Here is a 20576-nt window from a genome sequence, read left to right on the forward strand (position 1 = left end):
GCCGTTATGATGCTGTAATAAAAAACTGGGAAATTCTTCTAAATATTAGTTAAAACTTTGTATCTGCAAACTTTGTCAGTACAGTTTTTCTTTAATTCTTTTACTTGATCAGAATGCCTTAGTTCTATGACCACTGCTATTTTAATGTTAACGGTGAATTTCTAACTTTTCTTACAAAAAGTATTGTTTTTCGTAATAAAATTGATTGAAATGTGTTCATTTAAATAATAGAATAAGATTTTAAAATAATAAAAATTTTCTAATTACATCATAGATTAATTTTTTTTTTTTTAATTTAAATTTTGTGGTACTATATTCGTGCTTCTAGCAACATTTTTCTTCAATAAATGCAAACAAAACGAACTAATGGCATTGGCGGCGTTAATCCGGATTACCGTGGCAGCTAATCTGACTAAAATTGTAATGTGGCAGATAGTTGTTACGCGGATTAGAGAGCAGCTGATTTGATTATTGGATAGTTTGCCAATAAAGGATGGACCGCAACAAATACTAATACCCGATACTCAAAAAAATTTATTAAAAAAAATCTTAAATTGCTACCTATTTATCAAACTGCTCTGAAATATTAATACAATTAATATTTAATTGTAATTGCCATTCCCATGGCAGCCGGTTCTACGTTACTGGAATGACATTCCCATGGCAGCCGGTTCTACGTTACCGGAATGACATTCCCATGGCAGCCGGTTCTACGTTACCGGAATGACTCGGGTTTTTATTCCCGACCAAGGGCTGCCGCCCCAGTACACTAGCCCTGTCTAGTGCACCGTATTTTACCCTAAACCTTTCGTCACAGGAGCAACTCATTGCAGCCAGTTTGTTCCAAATACTTCTCTTCCGGGCTGGCGTCGAACCCAACCCCGGACCTGAAGTATTTTACTGCTGCATTTGCCACAAACGGCTCCACCCGAACTCCACCTCGGTTAGGTGTAACCAGTGCAACGGGTGGTGCCATCTTAAGACCTGTTCAGGCCTTAAGACTCACAGGGAGTGGTCCACAAGGTATGTGGCCACGTGTTGCTCCCGCCCACAGGCGGTCACCGCCTCTACGGCGACACTGCCCTCAGTGCCGGCACATCACACTGCCGCCACTAACAACACCTCAACGGCCAGGAGCCCCCAAGAGCAACACGACTCCCTCTCCAACCCACAACCCTCCTGCTCCTACCCCAGTGCGGGGACAAACCAGCAGCTCTTGGTCCCCCGCACAGTCTGCTCCGTGTGCCAGACCGTAGTACCTCGGAACCTGACAACTGTCCAATGCAGTTCTTGCAGTGGCTGGTGCCACTTTCGGAGGTGCTCCGGCCTGCACACCACCCGTGAGTGGACACGCGACTACGTTGCCCCCTGCTGCAGAGCTCTGCACCCGCAACCGCCCACCGTGGCGCGGCCACCCGACAACATCAGGCCACTCCCCATTTTGCGGAACGCACAGCAGGACCAACGCAGACAACATCACGCATCCCTCACCCCCCGAATTACGACGACCCTCCCGCGAAGCTTCAAGCTTTTGCAACTGAACTGCAACGGACTAACGAGTAAGATTGACGAGATAGTCGACTTCATGAGTCGGTTCGGAATTAAGATAGCTGCGGTCCAAGAGACAAAACTGCACGCTAGCTCCCCCCTGATTACCAGGGACGGCTATAACGTGCACCGAAAGGACCGCGAGCGAGACAACGGTGGTGGCCTAGCGTTCATAGTACACCATTCAGTGCAGTATCGTCTTATTGATGAAGGCATCGACCGCAGGGACAGCACCTTAGAACGTCAAGGTATAGCTGTCCGGTCAGGCGATGCCGAGCTCGAAATTTACAATATTTATATACCCCCTGTCACCTGCTGCCCGGCAGGATATCTGCCCGATATTGGTGCGCTCATCAGGGGAGAAAACCGATTGGTAGTAGGTGACTTTAACGCGCATCACGATCTTTGGCATTCAAGCCTGCCAAATGATCGTAGGGGACAGCTATTGGCAGAGCAGATAGACGATTCGACGTTCAGCACTGTAAACGACGACGCCCCCACTAGGGTAGTGGGCAATTGTAGCAGCTCGCCTGACATAACAATTGCTAGCGCTGGACTGATAAATAGCATAACCTGGCGACCTATGCTATCGCTTGCATCAGACCACTTGCCCATTATCATCTCGATCGAGAGACCCGCCGATTTTGTTTCCGCGGATCACCGGTCATATATCAACTTTAACAAAGCTGATTGGACCAGATTCGCGGAATTTACTGAGAACATCTTCGCAGCCCTACCCACTCCCACCGATGTGCGCGCAGGCGAACGCGCACTCCGCAAGGCGATTACAGCCGCCGCGGCTCGCTTCATACCTGCTGGACGGATCCGGGAATTACGTCCCAATTTCCCAGCCGAAGCAGCCGTTATGGCAAACGAGCGTGACCGTCTACGCCAGGCCGATCCCGGGGATCCTCGTATAAAGGATCTCAATTTGGAGATCCGGCAACTGGTCACCCAACATAAGCGGACCAAATGGGTAGAGCATCTGAAGTCCTGTAACTTCACCTCTGGTGTGAGCAAGCTCTGGTCCACCGTAAGGTCCCTGTCGAACCCGACGAAGCACAACGACAAGGTGGACATCACCTTCAACGGTCGTACTTCGTCGGACCCGAAGAGATGCGCGAGCTACTTTAGCCGGCAATTTATATTGCATCCTCCGGTCGACAGATCCAAACGTTGTGCCACCAGACGGCTGCACAAACTGCCCTACAACAGTGCACCGCTTACTTTCACCAGCGACGAGGTTCAGGGGGCCATCAAACACATGAAACCATCAAAAGCCATTGGCCCCGACGGACTAAACATGCTGATGCTGAAAAAGCTGGGCCCATTGGGAGTAGAATATCTCACAAAGGTCTTCAACCTGTCTATGGCCACTCTCATCATTCCTGATAAGTGGAAATTAGGGAGAGTGGTCCCACTGCTGAAGCCTGGGAAACCCGCCAACCAAGGGGAGTCTTATCGTCCGATAACTCTCCTTTCCCCAGTAGTGAAGACACTTGAGGCCCTTTTACTCCCACTCCTCACTCAACACCTGACTCCAGCCCCACACCAGCATGGTTTCCGTAGAGTGCACAGTACCACCACGGCACTCACCGTCATAAACACCCAGGTAAACCGCGGCCTTAACCAAAACCGCCCCTGCGAGAGGACTGTCCTAGTAGCGTTGGACCTACAAAAGGCTTTCGACACAGTCAGCCACGCCACGCTACTACCTGAGTGGTCGTCACTCGTCGGTAGTATTTCGAGACCAAACCTCAAAACAGAGAAAAATAGAGCAAGGAGTACCGCAGGGTGGTGTCCTTTCACCCTTGCTTTTTAATTTCTATATTTCGAAACTCCCCCAGCCACCAGAGGGAGTCTCACTGGTCTCATATGCCGACGACTGCACGATAATGGTGTCGGGCAATGACATTGGTGGCCTATGCTCAAAAGTAAACGACTACCTCGCCAGCCTTTCTCGCTTCTTCACTGCGAGAAACTTAAAACTTTCTCCCACTAAATCCACGGCGACCCTATTTACCACCTGGACAAAAGAGGTCAAGCTGCCACTTCAGGTACACGTCGACGATACCCCAATTCCATCGATAAACAACCCCAGAATTTTGGGAGTCACCTTTGACAGCTTGCTCTCCTTTTCGGCGCACACAACCGCTATTGCAACGAGAGTACAGAATCGCAACAAGGTCCTCAAGTCGCTTGCCGGCAGCACTTGGGGCAAAGACAAAGAAATGTTGCTGTCGACTTTCAAAGCAATAGGCCGACCGGTTCTGAACTATGCCGCGCCTGTCTGGTCGCCTGGAACCAGTGATACGCAGTGGACGAAGCTTCAGACCTGCCAGAATACTGCCATCAGGACCGCGACTGGATGTCTCCTGATGTCCCCTATCCACCATTTACATGACGAGGCGCACATGCTCCCGGTTAAGGAGCATAACAAAATGCTCGGCAAGCAGTTTCTGCTTGGGTGTCACCGTAGGCCTCACCCATGCAGACACCTGCTCGAGCCTGAGCCACCTCCCAGGCACATCAGGAGACACTTCCTCAACTACGTGGACGAGATCCAGGACAAAATGGACAGACCTCTCCAGGATCGGACAGTATACAGACAGGCTATTAACGACATTCATCGGGAGACACTTACCACCTTCCTAAGCTCCCGACCCCCGAATGCCGTTATCGGAGTCCAACCACCACCTATCGCAGACGAAGAGCTCCAGCTTCCTCGAGAGTCCCGCGTAATCTTGGCACAACTACGTTCTGGATATTGTAGCAGGTTAAACTCCTACCTATCCAGAATCGACCCCGACATACTAAACATATGTCCTGCATGTGAAGGTACCCCGCACGACACTAACCACCTCTTCACATGCCCCATCAAACCCACTCATCTAACACCTCTCTCCCTCTGGACCCAACCCGTCGAAACTGCCAGTTTCCTGGGCCTACCGTTAGATGAGCTAGACGAAGACGACCGGTAATTTACACTACACTGACAGGGCGAAGATACTGCTACAACAACAACAACATTAATACAATTAATGCAATTTCGAACGTGCTAGTACAAACTAGCATTGCATCCATACTATCTCAGGAAAGAACGAGAAATCTGGAAAATTGTAAATTTGACATTATACAAGTTATAAGGTTTATCTCGATAAAAGAGTGGATATTGCACTGTTTGCGCTAGGAACGTCGACTGATTACCGCACTGTTGCAATCTTGTTTGGTGTAAGACGAAGTACTGTGGGAGAAATATTTGTGGATATCAAATAAATTGGATGTGTTAATATGTCTGTGCTACTTATCGGTAACTCGGCTTTTCGATTGTCGCGATACGTTGTTCGGGGTATTTGATGAAGCCTTTTTCACATTCGCCGAATAAGTCAGTTGGGGAGGAGTTTTTTAACTACCGACTGTTAAGATGCCGCCATGTAGTAGGGAATGCATTCGGCGAATTTAAAGCTCCATTTAAAAAATCGGCAGAAGGCTCTAAATAACGACGTAACGGCATTGGCAATCAGAAACGCAATAGCTAAGAGTTTTCGTAAGTACAAATTCAACGGACTACTTCAATTCAGGTACAAGTAGTACACACATTTGCGTTCCTTATTAATAGCAGTATATTTTAATTCATAATATTATATTACAAAATAATAAATACTACTTCGTAATTTGAGATCTTTGTAAAAGAACTTAAAACATTAACCTAACACACACTGAAAAAAAATTCATAGAATTCATAAAAAAATTAAAAATTAGATCTTATCAATTAATTTCTCCATCAGAGAAATTATCCTCTCTGATGCATAATTGTTTTGCTCCACAGCAGAATCAATTTGGTTTGTTAGGACTCTCGTTCCCTCCAAGATATTCTCTAACAATTTTGTTTGCTGCATCATTATAGCTTCAATTGAACCATTTTTTTCCACCTTTTTAATTGCGGACGATGGTTCTGTAACTGCAGCTAGCGGTGTTGTCAGTACAGTATGTACGGGTGATACTGGAACCTCCAATAGAGGCATAATTGGCGACAGCGGAGCAATTACTGTCGGTGATGGTGACGGCAGTGAAGAAGGTGAAGGTGATGTCAGCTGGCTTGAATTCTAAAATTAATCTTTATAAATTTATGAAAATATACTGAATAATATGGCATGTAAAATCTTACCATTGAAAATGATTCACTAGTGGGGGCAGTGTTCATCGCAGTATTGCCCACAATGCGGTGCACAGCGGAAAAGTGTCTCCAAGTTGAATGGTTTCCGGCTGATCGACGCCTTTTTTCTTTCTCTTCTCTGAAAAAATCCACAAGTTAGTTATTGGGTAATATGAAAAGAGTTAGTTAAAAAATGCACCTGTATTTCTTCGACAACTTTTTTATTTTTATATAAACTTCCTTCGCGCTGTATTTGCTTCCCATTTCGATAGCAATGTTATTATAAATGTGGGCATTTCTTTTCACCCTCCGCAAATCATTCGCTCGTTCTTCCCATTTTATTATGAGCGCCTGCTCATCCCCTTTCGTCCAGACTGAGTGTTTCTTTCCGCTTGCCATCTGAAATTGGAAAACGCATTTTTAAGCTTAAAAATGAAATGATATAAAATGCTACTTACCTCTGTTGTGCTCACCATAGCATAGACATCTATGGATGACTATGCTATGGTGCTCATCATATTGTTTCAGAATATTAATGCTGCAATGATTGTTTTCAGTCTCTGTTTTGTTTTTCTTTTTAAAAGTTTGATTATTTTTCATTCACAATAATTAACTGTTGCTTTTCGGCAACGTTGCCATCGAAAATGCCTCTAATCCGCTTAAATTATGAGAATTAAAGTACGTTCACATATGCAGTAATTAATAATAAATCCACGAAATTAATCCACCTGTTCACATATGGCAGATTACCTGAAAAATTGACAGTCAGCTGTAGAAAGGTTTTTTTTCATAGAAATTGCTTTTGTGAAACATTTTGAATTACATTCCACATGAATGTATGACGCTGCGGCAATGGCATCTGCACAAAATAAGCCCAATCATACTACAAAAGGCGGCGAAAACGACATAACGGCATTAGCAATCCCGAACACAATAGCTCAGAGTTTTCGTAAGTACAAATTCAACGGACTTTCTTCAATTCAGTTACAAGTAGTAGAAACATTTGCGTTCCTTATTAATAGCAGTATATTTTAATTCATAGTACTACAAAAATTTAATACTACTTCCTTTTTTCATAGAAATTGCGTTTGTGGAATATTTTTGAGTTTTGGTATGTTTAATTATTAACGATATGAAGAAAAGGCAACTATTCCTTAGTTAATTTAGTTGTGCAATTGGCTGCTAGTAATAAACAGCTGGAGGAAACCCGGGAGATATAATATACTAAATAGCTCCCTAAAGTCGGTTCTATCATGTATGGTTTCCTTCTTCGGGTGAATGGTATGAGGATTATCTATTTTGGTATCCTCTGGTGGCCATTATTGTTTTGAGTCTTCCTCATATCTTGAGAATGGTTAATACGTAGAGACCAATCATTGAATTCATGTCCTTCGTAGCATTGTTGTTGTTGTAACAGCCGGCTAGCGATTTGAATATATTGTTTTGGACCTTGGGGGTAATTGTGGTTACATGTGCTGACAGCAAACTCTACATCGGTTAGATGGGAACAGTGGTCTGTTGCATCCTCCAAGATATTAATAAAATCATAAAGCGGTAATTTTTGTGACTACAGAGCTTTTAATAGTTATACGATGTATTAGTCTTTGGATTTGCACGATTCGTAGACGAACTGCAGAGATGGCGGTCTTTAAGTTTTTTCCGGTTTTGACTAAGTTTAGTAAAGTTACAATAAGGTATTCGGGAATAACCTCCAAGTAATTTGCATTTGTGAAATTTCTCGAATATTGCATAAGCTAATATCGGCTAACTGAGTTGACAAGCCTAATAATAGTTGGTAAGCAACTCAGTATTGGTTCAGCTTTTGTGCATTGACTTTCATTTGATCTACTTATTTGTTTCATGAAACAGCTGCGGGATTCATAAATCAATAACACAAAATCTAGCTCATGTCATGAACATTAAAAAAAAATCAAGTACCAGCGAGCTTCATCTTATTTGCCTTATTACCGGGGCAGAGAGAGAAATAGCATGCATTTGTAGTTTGTAGGACACAATAAAGGTCATCCCATTGGAGGAATGTTCAGGTACGCGCCTAGAATTATTTAGTTGTTTTGCGTGTATAATATTGGACCGGAAGAGGGGAAAAAGTGAAAGACATGCAATATTATAAAAAGATTCCCAGTAGGTAGTACGCTGTATGACTTTATTATTTGTAGCAATGCAACCCTGCAGTTGCCCATTGTCGTTATCGGTCGATTTGTTTTTAGTTGTACTTCTTCCATTTCCATTTATTTTGCAGATAATTCTGGTTGGCAATTTTTGTGAATTACTTACAAGTATTTTTGTTTTAAATATGTTAAAACCAAAAGCATTAACGCAAGTGCTCGCGCAAGCAAACACAGGAGGTGTCGAGAATACGCTGTAAGTTAAATGAGTCAATTATGTTATCAGGATGTTCTTTTAGCTAAATCAAAAGCACTATTGCCTACGAAAATTCCGTTGCGTTCTAACCAAATGTATTATATGCGATCCCGAACCATCTTTATTATGACGCTTGGAATATTTTTCATTCAAGATTTATTGGCATGAATATAAGTTATTTATAAATCGAGACTTAATCTATTTAACGTTACTAACTGATATGAACGAATGATTTTAGTTTGCTTAGCCAAGAGGGCGCTTTACTTGCATATGCAGGCTATGGTGATAAGGACGCACGAGTGACTGCGGCGATTGCGAGCAGTATTTGGGCAGCTTATGAAAAACATGGGCGCAATGCGTTCCGTGAAGATCGTCTCACCTTTGTGCTATTGGATTGTGAATGCGGTCATGTGGCCATTACACAGGTGAGTGGGAATACACACATTGCTCAACAGCTTTTTTTTATTTTGGAGAAGGCTTTAAAGCATACAAAATGTATTTCTTACAAATTTGATACATTTCAACAGACGTTAATGCATGTTTACTTTTTCAGGTTGCCAGCATATTGCTTTGTTTGTACGCAAAGGAAATGGTTGGTTTGGGCTTACTCAAGCAGAAGGCGATGGCATTGGCAAATTATTTGGAAGGACCGCTGAAACAGATAGCAGCCTCGTAGAAGGTGCTCGTCCGTACATATATTAATATTCAGCGACTTGATCAAGCCAAAATAGTGAAATAAAAAATATTTTAAGTCTTAAATAATATTAAAACACCAGCAATTTTTATGGAATTTGCGCATTACAAATATACTACACAGTTGTTTTTGTAAGCACGTTAAGATTATGAGCGATAAATACAAATTAAACGAAACATATATGTTGCGTATACCTCATTGTTTTTGCTGTGGATTTGCAATACGAAGATGAATGAATTTAATTTTTTGCTATTGTTTTGGAAACTTTATATTGTTAGTAATTAGATTGGATTTGAGTCATAGCTACAAAATTAAATTAAATTAGTTTTATTCAATGGCATAAAGTTTTAGTGTACGATCCATGCTTGTCGAGGCCAAGTATTGTGCATGTTTGCCGAATCGCACACCCGTGGCCAAAGCCGTGTGGTCGTTGAAGACTTTCAAATCCTGCCATTGTTTACATAGATGAATTCTGTAACAAGAAGAAAGGAAATATAAAAGTTTGTATTCTTTGTTTTTAGTAAGTTGCGATACGAAAAACAGAACATTTTTGACGAATATTGTTTTTTAATATAGCCTAAAATACACCTAAAAAATTGGTATAAAATGAATATTTCTTAGCTGGATATAAATTTGAGGCGTTTCCATGGCAATATTTTCACAGCATAATTTGGCGTACTAGTACTTGACAGGATTTCTATGCCTAAATTAATTACTTAATTTGTACTTTAAATGGAATTGTTAATTATATAATAAAAAATAAATAATTGGCGCGTACACTTCTGTTATGTGTTAGCGGTCGCCCCTCGGCAGGCAATGGCAAACCTCCGAGTGTATTTCTGCCATGAAAAAAGCTCCTATAAAAACGTGACGTTCCGAGTCGGCTTAAAACTGTAGGTCCCTGTTGTGGACCAACATCAAGACGCATACCACAAATAGGAGAGGTGTTCGGCCAAACACCCAAAAAGGGTGTATATATACATATATAATTGGCGCGTACATATACATATATTATTCTAGCCCGTAAGATACATTGTACTGTAGATTTAAATAAACATATGTGTAAAATGTTTCGTCTTGCTTTCATATGCAGCAACCTACATCTTGTATAGAGGGTATCATGACAACGAAGTAAACAAATAATTTATTGATTAATGAAATTTTATTCAGCTTGGATCGAGATGAAAAAATCAAAGAAGAAAATCTATCGAAAATATGAAGGTAAAATATTTAAGCTCATATATTTATAAATTCATTTCCATTTCGGATTGAATGAATTCAACTTATTTGTTTATTTTAATTGTCCATAGATTTCTACAACGCTCAAGACTTGCGTGATCCCGACACGTTTCCACGAATTAATTTAACAATCAACGATTTTGATGCGGTAAATTTTAGACACATTTAATTTTTTTTACCACCGAAATGTGAGTGATTTTTATAAATATAGTAAATTGTAGTAATCAGAAGTTGATCGTTTTTAAAAACTTTATAAACACAAATATGTTAAAAATTGAAACAAGCTCGCCAAATATACCGGAGTTTCAATATAGCAAACTGCTTCTATACTAACATACATTTATTGGAAGTAATTATGTATAGTCTTGCCATAAATTCTGTGACAAATTTTTCAATGCACACGGCGAGAAAAAATTTCCAGACAAAAGATAGAGATGATCCTCACTTGAAACCTTTCGTCGCTCAACTGGCCATCTTTTGACAACGCGCTTGAAGAAAATTAGACACGAGAGATGCAAGCAGCTTCTTCGGTGGCACGCGGTCAATGGCCATGAAAATATTCCTTTCACAAATGAGAAAGTTTTCGCTGTTGAAGATATAGATAATAAACAAACCGACAAAATCTGTGCTAAAACTTCTAAAGAAGCAAAAAATATTCTTGTTGTTGTAGCAGCATAAGCATTCCCTATGCATATACGAGGAATGCTGCTGAAGTGACACTCCTTGGCCAGATATAAATCCGGGTCGTTCCGACTACGTAGAACCGACTGTCGTGGGAAAAATGTTCTAAGGGTTCAGCGTGACCACACTCCAGCCTCCGTAATAGTTTGGTGGAGAGTGTCTTGTATGGGCGTTACATCTCTTCATTTCTGCGAAAAAGGGGTAAAGACCGGAGCAAAAGTGTACCAGGAGGAAGTCTTAGAAAACGTGGTGAGGCAGTTGAGCAGTTCTCTATTCAATGGCGGGCGAGATTCCGCTCCAGCCCATAAGACAAAAACCTTTCAGCAGTGGCTAAAAAATAATAAAAACAATATTCTTGTGTTTATAGCCGCAAAATATTGGCCGTCTGGAAGCCCATGGAGAAGTCTGTCGAAGACCTTAAAAAAAATCTGGAAAATCTAAAACAATCTTTGGTTCGAGCAGCGACGTCAATATCCATGGAAACAGTGCGAGCTGCAATAGCTGAACGGCCTAATCGTTTGAAGGCTTGTGTAAAAGAAAATGGTGACCATTTCGAATGAAAATTTTAAATTTTGTGTTTAATATTATCATGATTAAATTAAACTAACTACATTAAAAAAACTTATAATTTGATATCTATAACAGACTTAACTTGTAACGGAACTTATGGCAGGACTAGGTATATGTTAAACTAATAGCTAAAATAAGTGCACATAAAAATCCATGCGATATCCCTAAGTGCTCTATTCAAGTTTTTAAGAGAAGCAATGTGAAAGATGTAGCTTTTATAATAAATTGAAATGCTTTAAAGTGGGAATTTAATATTTTTCACATTCTCTGTTTTAAGAGCGGTGGTGTTGTTAATCCACGTGCGCCATGTCTTGTGACTACTATCGACCCAGGTTATGTGAAGGATGCACGCACCCAACGTTTGGCGAGAAAATTTCGCATGAAAACGTGTGTATACAATAAAGTAATAAAATACCATTCAGTAATCGGATTTTTTTAATCACTTACAGCGATATATTACTTTTGCGTGAAATAACTCGCAAGAAATTTATGATTTACTCCACACAACAAATGTATTTGGATAAAGAGCGCGAGAAAAAACAGCAGGAAGAAGAATACACGGGACTGCTTGACTTTTACGAAGTAAAGTATAAAAATTAAACAATTAAAAAAAAAAAAAAAAGATATTACAAAAATGTAAACTTAGTTCACAGGAAACTCATTGGAAACGATTGAAAGAAATGCATTCAAAGATATGAAAACCTCACTGGAGGAATGGCAAGAAATGCAAAAATGCACGCTAGCCCATGAGCTCAAAGCGGTAATTGAAGACCACAGACGCGCTTTGGTCGAAGCTCATGAAGTCTATCAACGCTTTTTGTATTTGCTTAAATTAATTGTATAATATTTTCCATACCGAATAAGTACAAACTATTTACTGGAATTTATTTTAGGGTTACTTTGATGAAATCGACGATGAGGCGCCAGCCAGTGAAGGTGGCAGGTTAGTTTTACCGAACGAGATTGCAGAGCTCAAGCCACAGAACGAAAGTGAGGCTGGTATGAAGCAAATCGAAGTGGTTAAAAACTATATGGACGCCGTTATACGCCCATATTTGGCTAAGCGAAATCACTTGAATGCGGATGTGTGGTTAAAGGTCAGCGAGGTAGAGTTTGATTAAAAATTGTTTTGAACTAATTACCTATATTTTTAGGGATTTGAGTTAACTCGAACTAAACTTTCTAACTACTATAAACGTTATACAAATTTGGCATTATTAAATCACATTGTGGCGCTGGTCCATGAAAAGTTTGTAAGTGGAAATTATATAAAAAAGGAATATAAATTATTTCCAATTTCCTAGCAAAAGACACAGACGCGTTGCAGCGTTCCGGCACTGCTTAAAGACCCTCATTTTATGAAGGAGCGCGTTAACACTTTGAAATTGCGTGCAGATAGGGCTTTAGCGAAATATGAGAGCAAACAAAAACAAGAGTAAGCAAATTCATTCCTGATACACACATTACATAAAAGTCTTTTACTTTTCTCAGCAAATTATCTTTAAAACTCAATGCTACAGTACCGATTATACTTAAGAGTTTACAGTGCACTAGAATGAGAGCAAGCGAGTCAGATAATGATCACGCGCTACAAAGGGATGACGATCGAAGCGTCAACTCATATAAATCACGGACTGAATCTGTTTTGAGCTCTTATAGAGATGAGCCAGATACTACACTGACAAAAATTGAGCAAATACAAGCATATCTGCTGGTGTGTATATTTGCTTATGCAGCAATACCTAGTTTTCAGTTCTTACTTCATCTTTTATATTTTTAGTGGCTATTGAACGAACTGGATGACATGCCACCAGATCTCTGCAAGAAAGTCGAGAAACGTGTAAGGCGACGTGTAGCCATGGCAAAGGAGAAGTCCCGCCGTGCATTAGTCGAGCAAACACGTTTACAGAACTGGATGACCCATTTTAAGAGACATGAATTACAGAGACAAAAGGATACTGCCATATGTGTGCGCAGAAAAATAACTCACGAAATTTGAAGCTCAAACAATTAAGTAAAAAGTGTTTTCATAATTAGTATCTCTTACCTCACATCAGTACCCGCTATGGCCAAATAGGTACCACTCTGGTCAAAGCACAAGTCTTTGACTTCGTATCCATCATCTAATTGTATTGTCTTAAAGTTCTTTAATTTGCGCAAATCCCACAATTTTACGCATGCATCATCCGCCGCAGTGGCCAAGTAATAACCATTTTCCGAAAAACTAATTGCTGATATTGGACCAGTATGTCCAGGGAAATTGGCTACATTACTTTGTTCTTTCAAATCCCAGATCTTCACTTGTGAGTCATCAGTCCCGGTGCCGAAAATTAAACCATCAGGATGGAATTGTGCTGTTGTTAAACCGACCTCGGCGGTGTCAATTACCTACGTAAAAAAATATACTAAATGTTTACTATCTTTACTAAATTTATTTCTAACCTTTGTCAATAAACGTCCTGTGCGTATATCTGAAAAAGCCCAATGTTTGTCCGATGATGTAGATAATATGTAATCGCCCGTGGGATGCAGTGACAAACCCGTAACAGGTCCATCATGACAACGTAAAAGCAACTGCGTTTGTGATGTAGGGACATGCCAAATACGTATAGACATATCAGGCGAACCTGTAATTACGGTATCCTCATCCGGATGATAGATCACTTTGGTTATCTTCTTAGTGTGTCCTTTCAGTATAGCTACAACTTGTTCCGTATCTTTATTAAATACTGTTGCATTTTTATCATTTCCACCAGTCAAAATTTTACTATGATCAGCACTATTAATATCCAACGCTAAAATGCCTGGTATGGAGGCCGAATGTAAGCCAGGATGTGAAGCCACAGTCATGAATGATTTAATTTGCTCCTGTGTAACTAACTCCTCGGGCACAGTTCGGCCACGCTTCTTACGTTCCTGTGTTAGTACAGTAGCTTTGTCTTGAAGCTTTTGTATAACTTCGGCACTCATGCCAGTCTGTTCAATCGGATGTGTGGCATTGCCGGCAGCTTCAGCAGCAATGGCTGGTTGAGGTATTGACGTAGGTGCAGTAGACGCGCCAATACCGGCTTGCGGTTTGAGTGTCGCCAAGGCTTCACGTGCTGCCGCCACTTCTTTATTTAAACGCGATATTACACGACATGCCGCATCATGTTGATATAAGGCATGCGATAACTCTTGCCGCGCTGTCTGCAGTTGTTGTCGTTGTGTAAATGAGTGCAACATTAGTGCGTCCCACTCATCTTGCATTGTCTTCAATGTGGCTGGGATACTGGTAGCACTTGGAGGCTTCGGTTTTACTATTGGCGGTGTTTTTACTTCAATCAATTCCTCAACCTTCAGCTCTTTACCGGTGATTGGGTCACAACCATTTTCCAGTATATATTTCTCAATGATGCGCTTTTCGAATATTGCACCAGAATGTGGTGAGATTACGGGTGTGTCTGGCACTTCATTTGTAACTATGAAAAGAGTAAAAATCAATAAATTAACTTTTAAAAATTTCCGAAGGAAATGTACAGAAATATTAATGTTTTGCGGATAGCAACACTAGTGCCGCGCATCATAACCTAAAAATGCATCGTTATTTGAGTAGTTGTTTCACTTACTTGCACAGACCAATGACATTGTTTATTATTTCCTGATTGTTATTGGCGTTCAGAAGAAACGAATTGGGAAAATTTCTTTGACTTTTTCAAATAGTAATAATATCTTTTGCACGTATGAAAATAATACAGCAGCGTTTAGCGAAGTAGCTGAATTTTATGAGTGATGCCAGATTTGAGTTTGTGCAGGGACGCATTGTTGAGTAATGCCACTGTTTTTAATTTGTACGCAATTGGGTGGTAAGGTCTTCTCACAACGAACAAACCTAATGATGCTCACACTCACTAGCGTAAACGTACGTTCCGTGTCAGCTGCCACGAAAACCTTATGAGAGCCCCATGGAAATGAAAAATCAATCGATTAATCGAGCATGGAGATAGTGAGCGAGGAAATGACGAATAGAAGAGGCCTAATATTTGATGAGATATCCCTTGGAGTGTTTGAGAGAAAGATTTTGCGGAAGATTATTGGACCCTTGCACGTTAGCGTTGCTGAGTATCGCAGGCTGAGCTGTATAAGCTTTGAAAAGATTAGGTGGAGATGAAGTTGGCTTCACTTGGTGTGTCTAATTGGCGCCGGTTAGCACGAGTAAGAAACAACTCACGCTTTGTTAAGCTGGACCAAACTCGCATAAGCGGTTATCGCGCCAATTAAGAAGAAGAAGTGGCAAGAAATTCGGCGAGATATGTTTTAACACTCTAAATCGCGGTCTCCACCTAACATTTCTGTTTCAGCAGAACTTCTTTAGCATAACCTATAGAAGGTATAGATGTGGGCTTACAAATAAACATCACCGAATTGGACGTCAAATCACTTTTCAAATTTATTGTCTTCGACAAATCGCAAACAATGACGAAGGCAATGGGAGAGTGAGTTGCGAATGTGTAACTTAACATCTTGACACTTGATTCTTCATTTTACAACTGTCTAATTTGATTGAATGTGATGGCGATATTTTAAGCGTGGGCATTGTCATGTTATGTTATCATCAAAATGTCATCAAATAAACCAGTACTTTGTGCCCGTCCTCTTGATTGAAGTACGACGAGATTCTGGGTGAATCCTTTTCTGGAAAGAAGTAAATGGCCTAATATGGAAAACAGGGATTATTAAAGATGCTGCTAATATGAGTGTCACAAAAAATATCAATTGACTGTTAAACAACCCATTACTCTACAGGTGTTGGGAATATACGACTTTCGCCCATTTTCTGCTCGCTATATTTGGGCTCTGCTCGCTATATTTGGGCTCTGCTCGCTTGACTAAAAATTTGCATGCGAAAGCAATAACGAAGTTATTCAGCAAGATTCGGGTATGGTTAAACCCCATAAAATAGGTTTAACTCACTATTTTCAATGCCGCCAACTATCTTCTCTGATACTTAGTAAGGTCATAAGGACGCGTTCATACAGGGAAATTTTTGTAGTTTCCACTTTGAATTTTCTTTTGGTGTAGCCTATCGAGTTCACATATGTCAGCTCCGTTGTTTGCAATTGTTTAGTTTTTAAAATAACGTCAACAACATCATTGAGAATGGCGAGAACAAAAGGGTATTAGCAGAGTACGAGCATCACAAGTAACGAGTTGAAGCAACAAATGTTTCCATGTAGCTCATTTCCAGTGCTACCAATATATGTTTATTTTACCGCTAACTCATGTCGAATCGAAGGCGCCTAATATTTCATGTCATGAATTGCCAACTACAATGAGTTTGCTGTCGCGATTGGCATTGGCATGAAATTGACCATTGAAAGTATTCAAACATTTTATGTCGAAACGTTAAATAAATAAAAAGTGTGAATGTATGCTATTTTCGGCGCAAAACTGTGAAAACGCCAAGTTAACATATTATCATGAAAGTTTTGCGTGGACCTAATTTAAAAATTATTCAACACATATATAGTCAACAAAACAGCTTTAATTATCATTAAGAATTAATGGAACCACCACTGCAGGCATTTACTGGCAGCTATGCCACCTGCCAGGCGAATCCTATTCTATCGAAGATGAAGGGCTTTCCCTGCTTCATGAGACCCGCTTTATTTTGGCACAATTGCATTCCGGATACCGTTGTATGTTAAAGTGCTTCCTATCCAGAATGGTCCCCGACATATTCAACATATACTTATGGTATGCCTGGTATGTGAAGGTATCTCGCTCTGATCGAATCCGACGACACAATGTGTTTCCTGGGTCTGGCGTTAAATGAGATGAAGATGATGGCCAGTATTGGCAGGGCTTGATGAACTGCTACAGCAACAACAACATTACAAGGGCTTGTATTGAGAAACTTGTATTCCCAATGAACAATATAATTGAATTTAATAGCTACAACTTAAAAATGGACATAATTATTTAAAATCTATTTTTAAAGTAATTATACTAAATTAAAAGGTGCCACGGATCAAAAAGGGAGTCGGCAAAATGAAAAAAAGTCTATTCAAACTATCACAGCTTTTGATGCGAATTCCGTTTTGGTTTTATTTAAGCGAACATCACTCCGCCCGACGAAGTTCGCCCAGAGGTTTGATTCTGTTTATATCTACTATAAGACTATTATTTCATCAATGAGTTTGTTGAGTGAAAATCTGGGTACATATGATGAGTACATAGCTACTCATCCTTGAAGAAATTGTAAAGAAAGCAAACGAAAGATGGCGTAATGAAGCCACCTGCAAAATCGCCCGTCAACTGTGGCCGACTCTAAATGCTAAACGTACAGAATCTCTGCTTAGCCAAAATAAACACAGTCTTAGCACATTGATCTCAGTCATAACGGGGCACTGCCTAATAGGTAGACACGCCCAAAGGATGGGTGTGCAAACACATGACTTCTGTAGAAGTTGTCTAGATGAGGACGAGGAAGAGACAATCTCGCACTTACTGTGCTACTGCCCTATCCAGACGCAGGTTTACTATTCTGGGTAGTCAATTTTTTAATGAGTTGGAAGATCTCAGTTCTACAGAAATCAGAGATATTTTAAAATTTTTGAGAAGCACACACTGGTTTTAGGAGTGATAGGGACAAGCTCTCCACTTGGCATCACAATGGGCTATGAGCCTAACCTAAGTTAATTTAAGTTACTTTAGTCCAGTTAAATTACATGAAGTTATTTATGTAAGTGTAGTTAAGTTAAGTTTGTTTAAGCTCAGTTCAGTTTATTTAAGTTAGTTATTTTAGTTAAGATGAGGAAAGTTGATTTAAGCTATTTTAGTCTAGTTAAGTAAAGTTGAGTTTGCTTAGTTATATATTTAAGTTAAGTGAAGTTAAGTTAACAGAACACCGCTATGCAGAATGAGAGTTATACGTGCAGGCTTCACATGGGTAAAGCTGCACAACATGTACATAGTGAGCTGTTACGCACCACCGAGATGGCCACAGGAACAATTTGCATGGCTGCTATCATTAATGGAAAGAGAGCTCAGGGGAAAACGCCCAATACTGGTTGCTAGAGATTTTAATGCTTGGTCACTGGCATGGGGTAGCAGAAAAACAAATGCGAGAGGTCGGTTATTGGAAGATTTCTACGCTTCCCTGAATTTGGTGTTATTGAATGAGCACGGAGTTCACACTTTCGAGACAGTCAGTGATTTATATCGCTTTAGCAGACCGAGCTACGGTGATAAACGTCAAATGGAAACGGGAAGGCAAATTATAGGCGCATAGCGATCATCTCCCCATCACAATAGATATCAGCAAGACCATTAAAAAGCCAAGCTGCCACAGAGTACAAGCGAAAACATGGAAGACCAGGTCTTTTAACATAAAAGTCTTCAACGAAAAATGGGAAGGATTAAAAATTACTGGTGGCACGTCAGATATTATTGCCGACCAGACAGAAAAACGGTGTATTGGTGGTCGAATGAGATAGCTGAGCTGCGGGAAATATCCAATAAAGCAAGAAGACGATCTCAAAGAGCGAGGGAAAGACCAGTATTCAAAGAACTACGGGCAGAAATTAGAGCACACCGACTGAAGTTAAGGAAGCTAGTAAAAAGAGGTGCCTTAAAAAAATTATCGACGACACGGATGTCAACCCATGGGGTATTGCCTAGAAGACAGTCAGGTCCAAAGTAAGAGGTCCCCAAGCTGCCCAAGCTCCCCAACCAACTTGCACAGAACTGCTTGAAAAGGTGGTCATCTCACTCAGCAGCAGAATTTGTACGCAAGTGGGAGAAAATGATGAGATTCATGCGGTTAAAGTGCCAGAATTAATGACAACAAAGCATCTGGGCCCGATGGCATACCGAATGTGGTATTTAAAGCGGCGGTGTACTCAAATCCGGTCGTGTTTGTAAACCTGTATAATTCCCAAAGAGGTGGAAAAGGCAGCGTCTAGCATTATTGCTAAAACTGGGAAAGCAGCCGGATCAGCCATCGTCGTACAGTACATATCGTTGGGAAGGTATTCGAAAGATTACGGGAATATCTGGAGGGGCCAGGAGGTCAGACAATCAGTTCGGTTTTCGTAGAGCCAGATCTACTGTTGATGCAATAGGGATGGTAGTTGATTTGGCCAAAAAGGCTGTTAATAAACTCAATGGCACCAGAGTGACGAAAAAATGTGCAGTTATAATATTAGACATAAAAACGCATTTAATACGGCCAATTGGGCAAATATCTTGAATGCACTCAGCAGCTTCTCGGTACCAAAGTATCTTATTAGAATCATCCGCAGCTACTTAAACCAGAGAGTACTGCAGTATGATACAGAGGAGGGCTCAAAGAGCTACAGCGTGACAGGTGGAGTACCGCAAGGATCTGTTCTTGGACCAACCCTATGGAATGCTATGTATGATGGCATTCTTAAAATCGAAAAGCCCGCTAATACAACCATAGTGGGATACACCGACGATATCACACTGGTAGTGATTGAAAAGATAGATAGATTGAAACATGTATGTAATGATGCCATAACAAGAATACAAAGGTGGTTGAATAACGCCAGCCTGGAGCAAGCTGCCCAAAAAACAGAACTGGTACTGATTAGCAGGAGCAAGTAGGAAGAAAAGCTGTCAATATCAGATGGTGCCCACGATATAGAATCCAAGAAGTCTATAAAACATCTTAAAGCTGTTAGTGTGAAGGCGCAAAGGTTAACAATTCACTTATTGGCATGCTACCGAACATAGGAGGACCGCAGGGCGCCAGGAGAAAAATTCTCTCCACTGTGACAGACTCCATAATATTGTACGCCTCTCCAATCTGGAATGGAGCAAAAAAGTGCCATTTTAAAGAAGTACTGCAGGTAAATAGAACAAGTGCGTTGAGGACCGCATGTGCCTATAGAACGGTGTCGGACGATGCAATCTGCGTCATAGCTAGCAAAATGCCTATAAACATCCGGGCAAACTTACAGAAGAAGTTATACTGCTCGCAAGGTATGAAGCCGACAGACGAATTCAAACAAGCAGAACATTCTACCTCGATAGCTGACTGGCAATCAAAGTGGGACCAGTCATCAAAAGGCCGGTGGACGCATAGGTTGATCCCACGGATTAACGAGTGGATCTGTCGGCAACACGGATACGTTGATTTCTTCCTAACGCAGCTATTAAGTGGACACGGATGTTTCAAAAAATATCTGCATCGCCTAGACTTAGCTGGTAGTCCTTACTGTCCAGAATGCGTGCACGAAGAGGAGACGGTCGAACATGTGGCTTCATATTGTAGCTGGTTCATGAAGGATCGTGGTGACC

General features: G+C 40.8%; 4 protein-coding genes across 4 annotated transcripts; 2 read left to right on the plus strand and 2 right to left on the minus strand.

Annotated features, from left to right (window-relative positions):
* Positions 1 to 5153: 5153 nt before the first annotated feature.
* Positions 5154 to 6302, minus strand: LOC128866687 (uncharacterized). The gene is made up of 4 exons (XM_054107593.1): positions 6163 to 6302; positions 5904 to 6103; positions 5717 to 5843; positions 5154 to 5654 (listed from the first exon to the last, which is right to left on the minus strand). Exons 1-4 carry the CDS (start codon positions 6178 to 6180, stop codon positions 5307 to 5309), a joined length of 693 nt encoding a protein of 230 aa, XP_053963568.1. The 5' UTR covers positions 6181 to 6302; the 3' UTR covers positions 5154 to 5306.
* Positions 6303 to 7930: 1628 nt separating this feature from the next.
* Positions 7931 to 8960, plus strand: LOC128866784 (ragulator complex protein LAMTOR2 homolog). Its single transcript, XM_054107766.1, has 3 exons — positions 7931 to 8086; positions 8325 to 8511; positions 8640 to 8960. The coding sequence occupies exons 1-3, from the start codon at positions 8019 to 8021 to the stop codon at positions 8760 to 8762; spliced, it is 378 nt and encodes a 125-aa protein (XP_053963741.1). The 5' UTR covers positions 7931 to 8018; the 3' UTR covers positions 8763 to 8960.
* LOC128866782 (pre-mRNA-processing factor 19) lies at positions 8846 to 15048 on the minus strand. The gene is made up of 4 exons (XM_054107762.1): positions 14879 to 15048; positions 13713 to 14731; positions 13318 to 13658; positions 8846 to 9252 (listed from the first exon to the last, which is right to left on the minus strand). The coding sequence occupies exons 1-4, from the start codon at positions 14895 to 14897 to the stop codon at positions 9108 to 9110; spliced, it is 1524 nt and encodes a 507-aa protein (XP_053963737.1). The 5' UTR covers positions 14898 to 15048; the 3' UTR covers positions 8846 to 9107.
* Positions 9853 to 13380, plus strand: LOC128866783 (uncharacterized). Its single transcript, XM_054107765.1, has 10 exons — positions 9853 to 10001; positions 10091 to 10167; positions 11548 to 11657; positions 11720 to 11852; positions 11917 to 12108; positions 12164 to 12367; positions 12425 to 12523; positions 12575 to 12705; positions 12762 to 12984; positions 13051 to 13380. Exons 1-10 carry the CDS (start codon positions 9935 to 9937, stop codon positions 13267 to 13269), a joined length of 1455 nt encoding a protein of 484 aa, XP_053963740.1. The 5' UTR covers positions 9853 to 9934; the 3' UTR covers positions 13270 to 13380.
* Positions 15049 to 20576: the final 5528 nt, after the last annotated feature.

The sequence above is a fragment of the Anastrepha ludens genome, chromosome 6, assembly GCF_028408465.1.
Source record: "Anastrepha ludens isolate Willacy chromosome 6, idAnaLude1.1, whole genome shotgun sequence".
Lineage (NCBI taxonomy): Eukaryota > Metazoa > Arthropoda > Insecta > Diptera > Tephritidae > Anastrepha > Anastrepha ludens.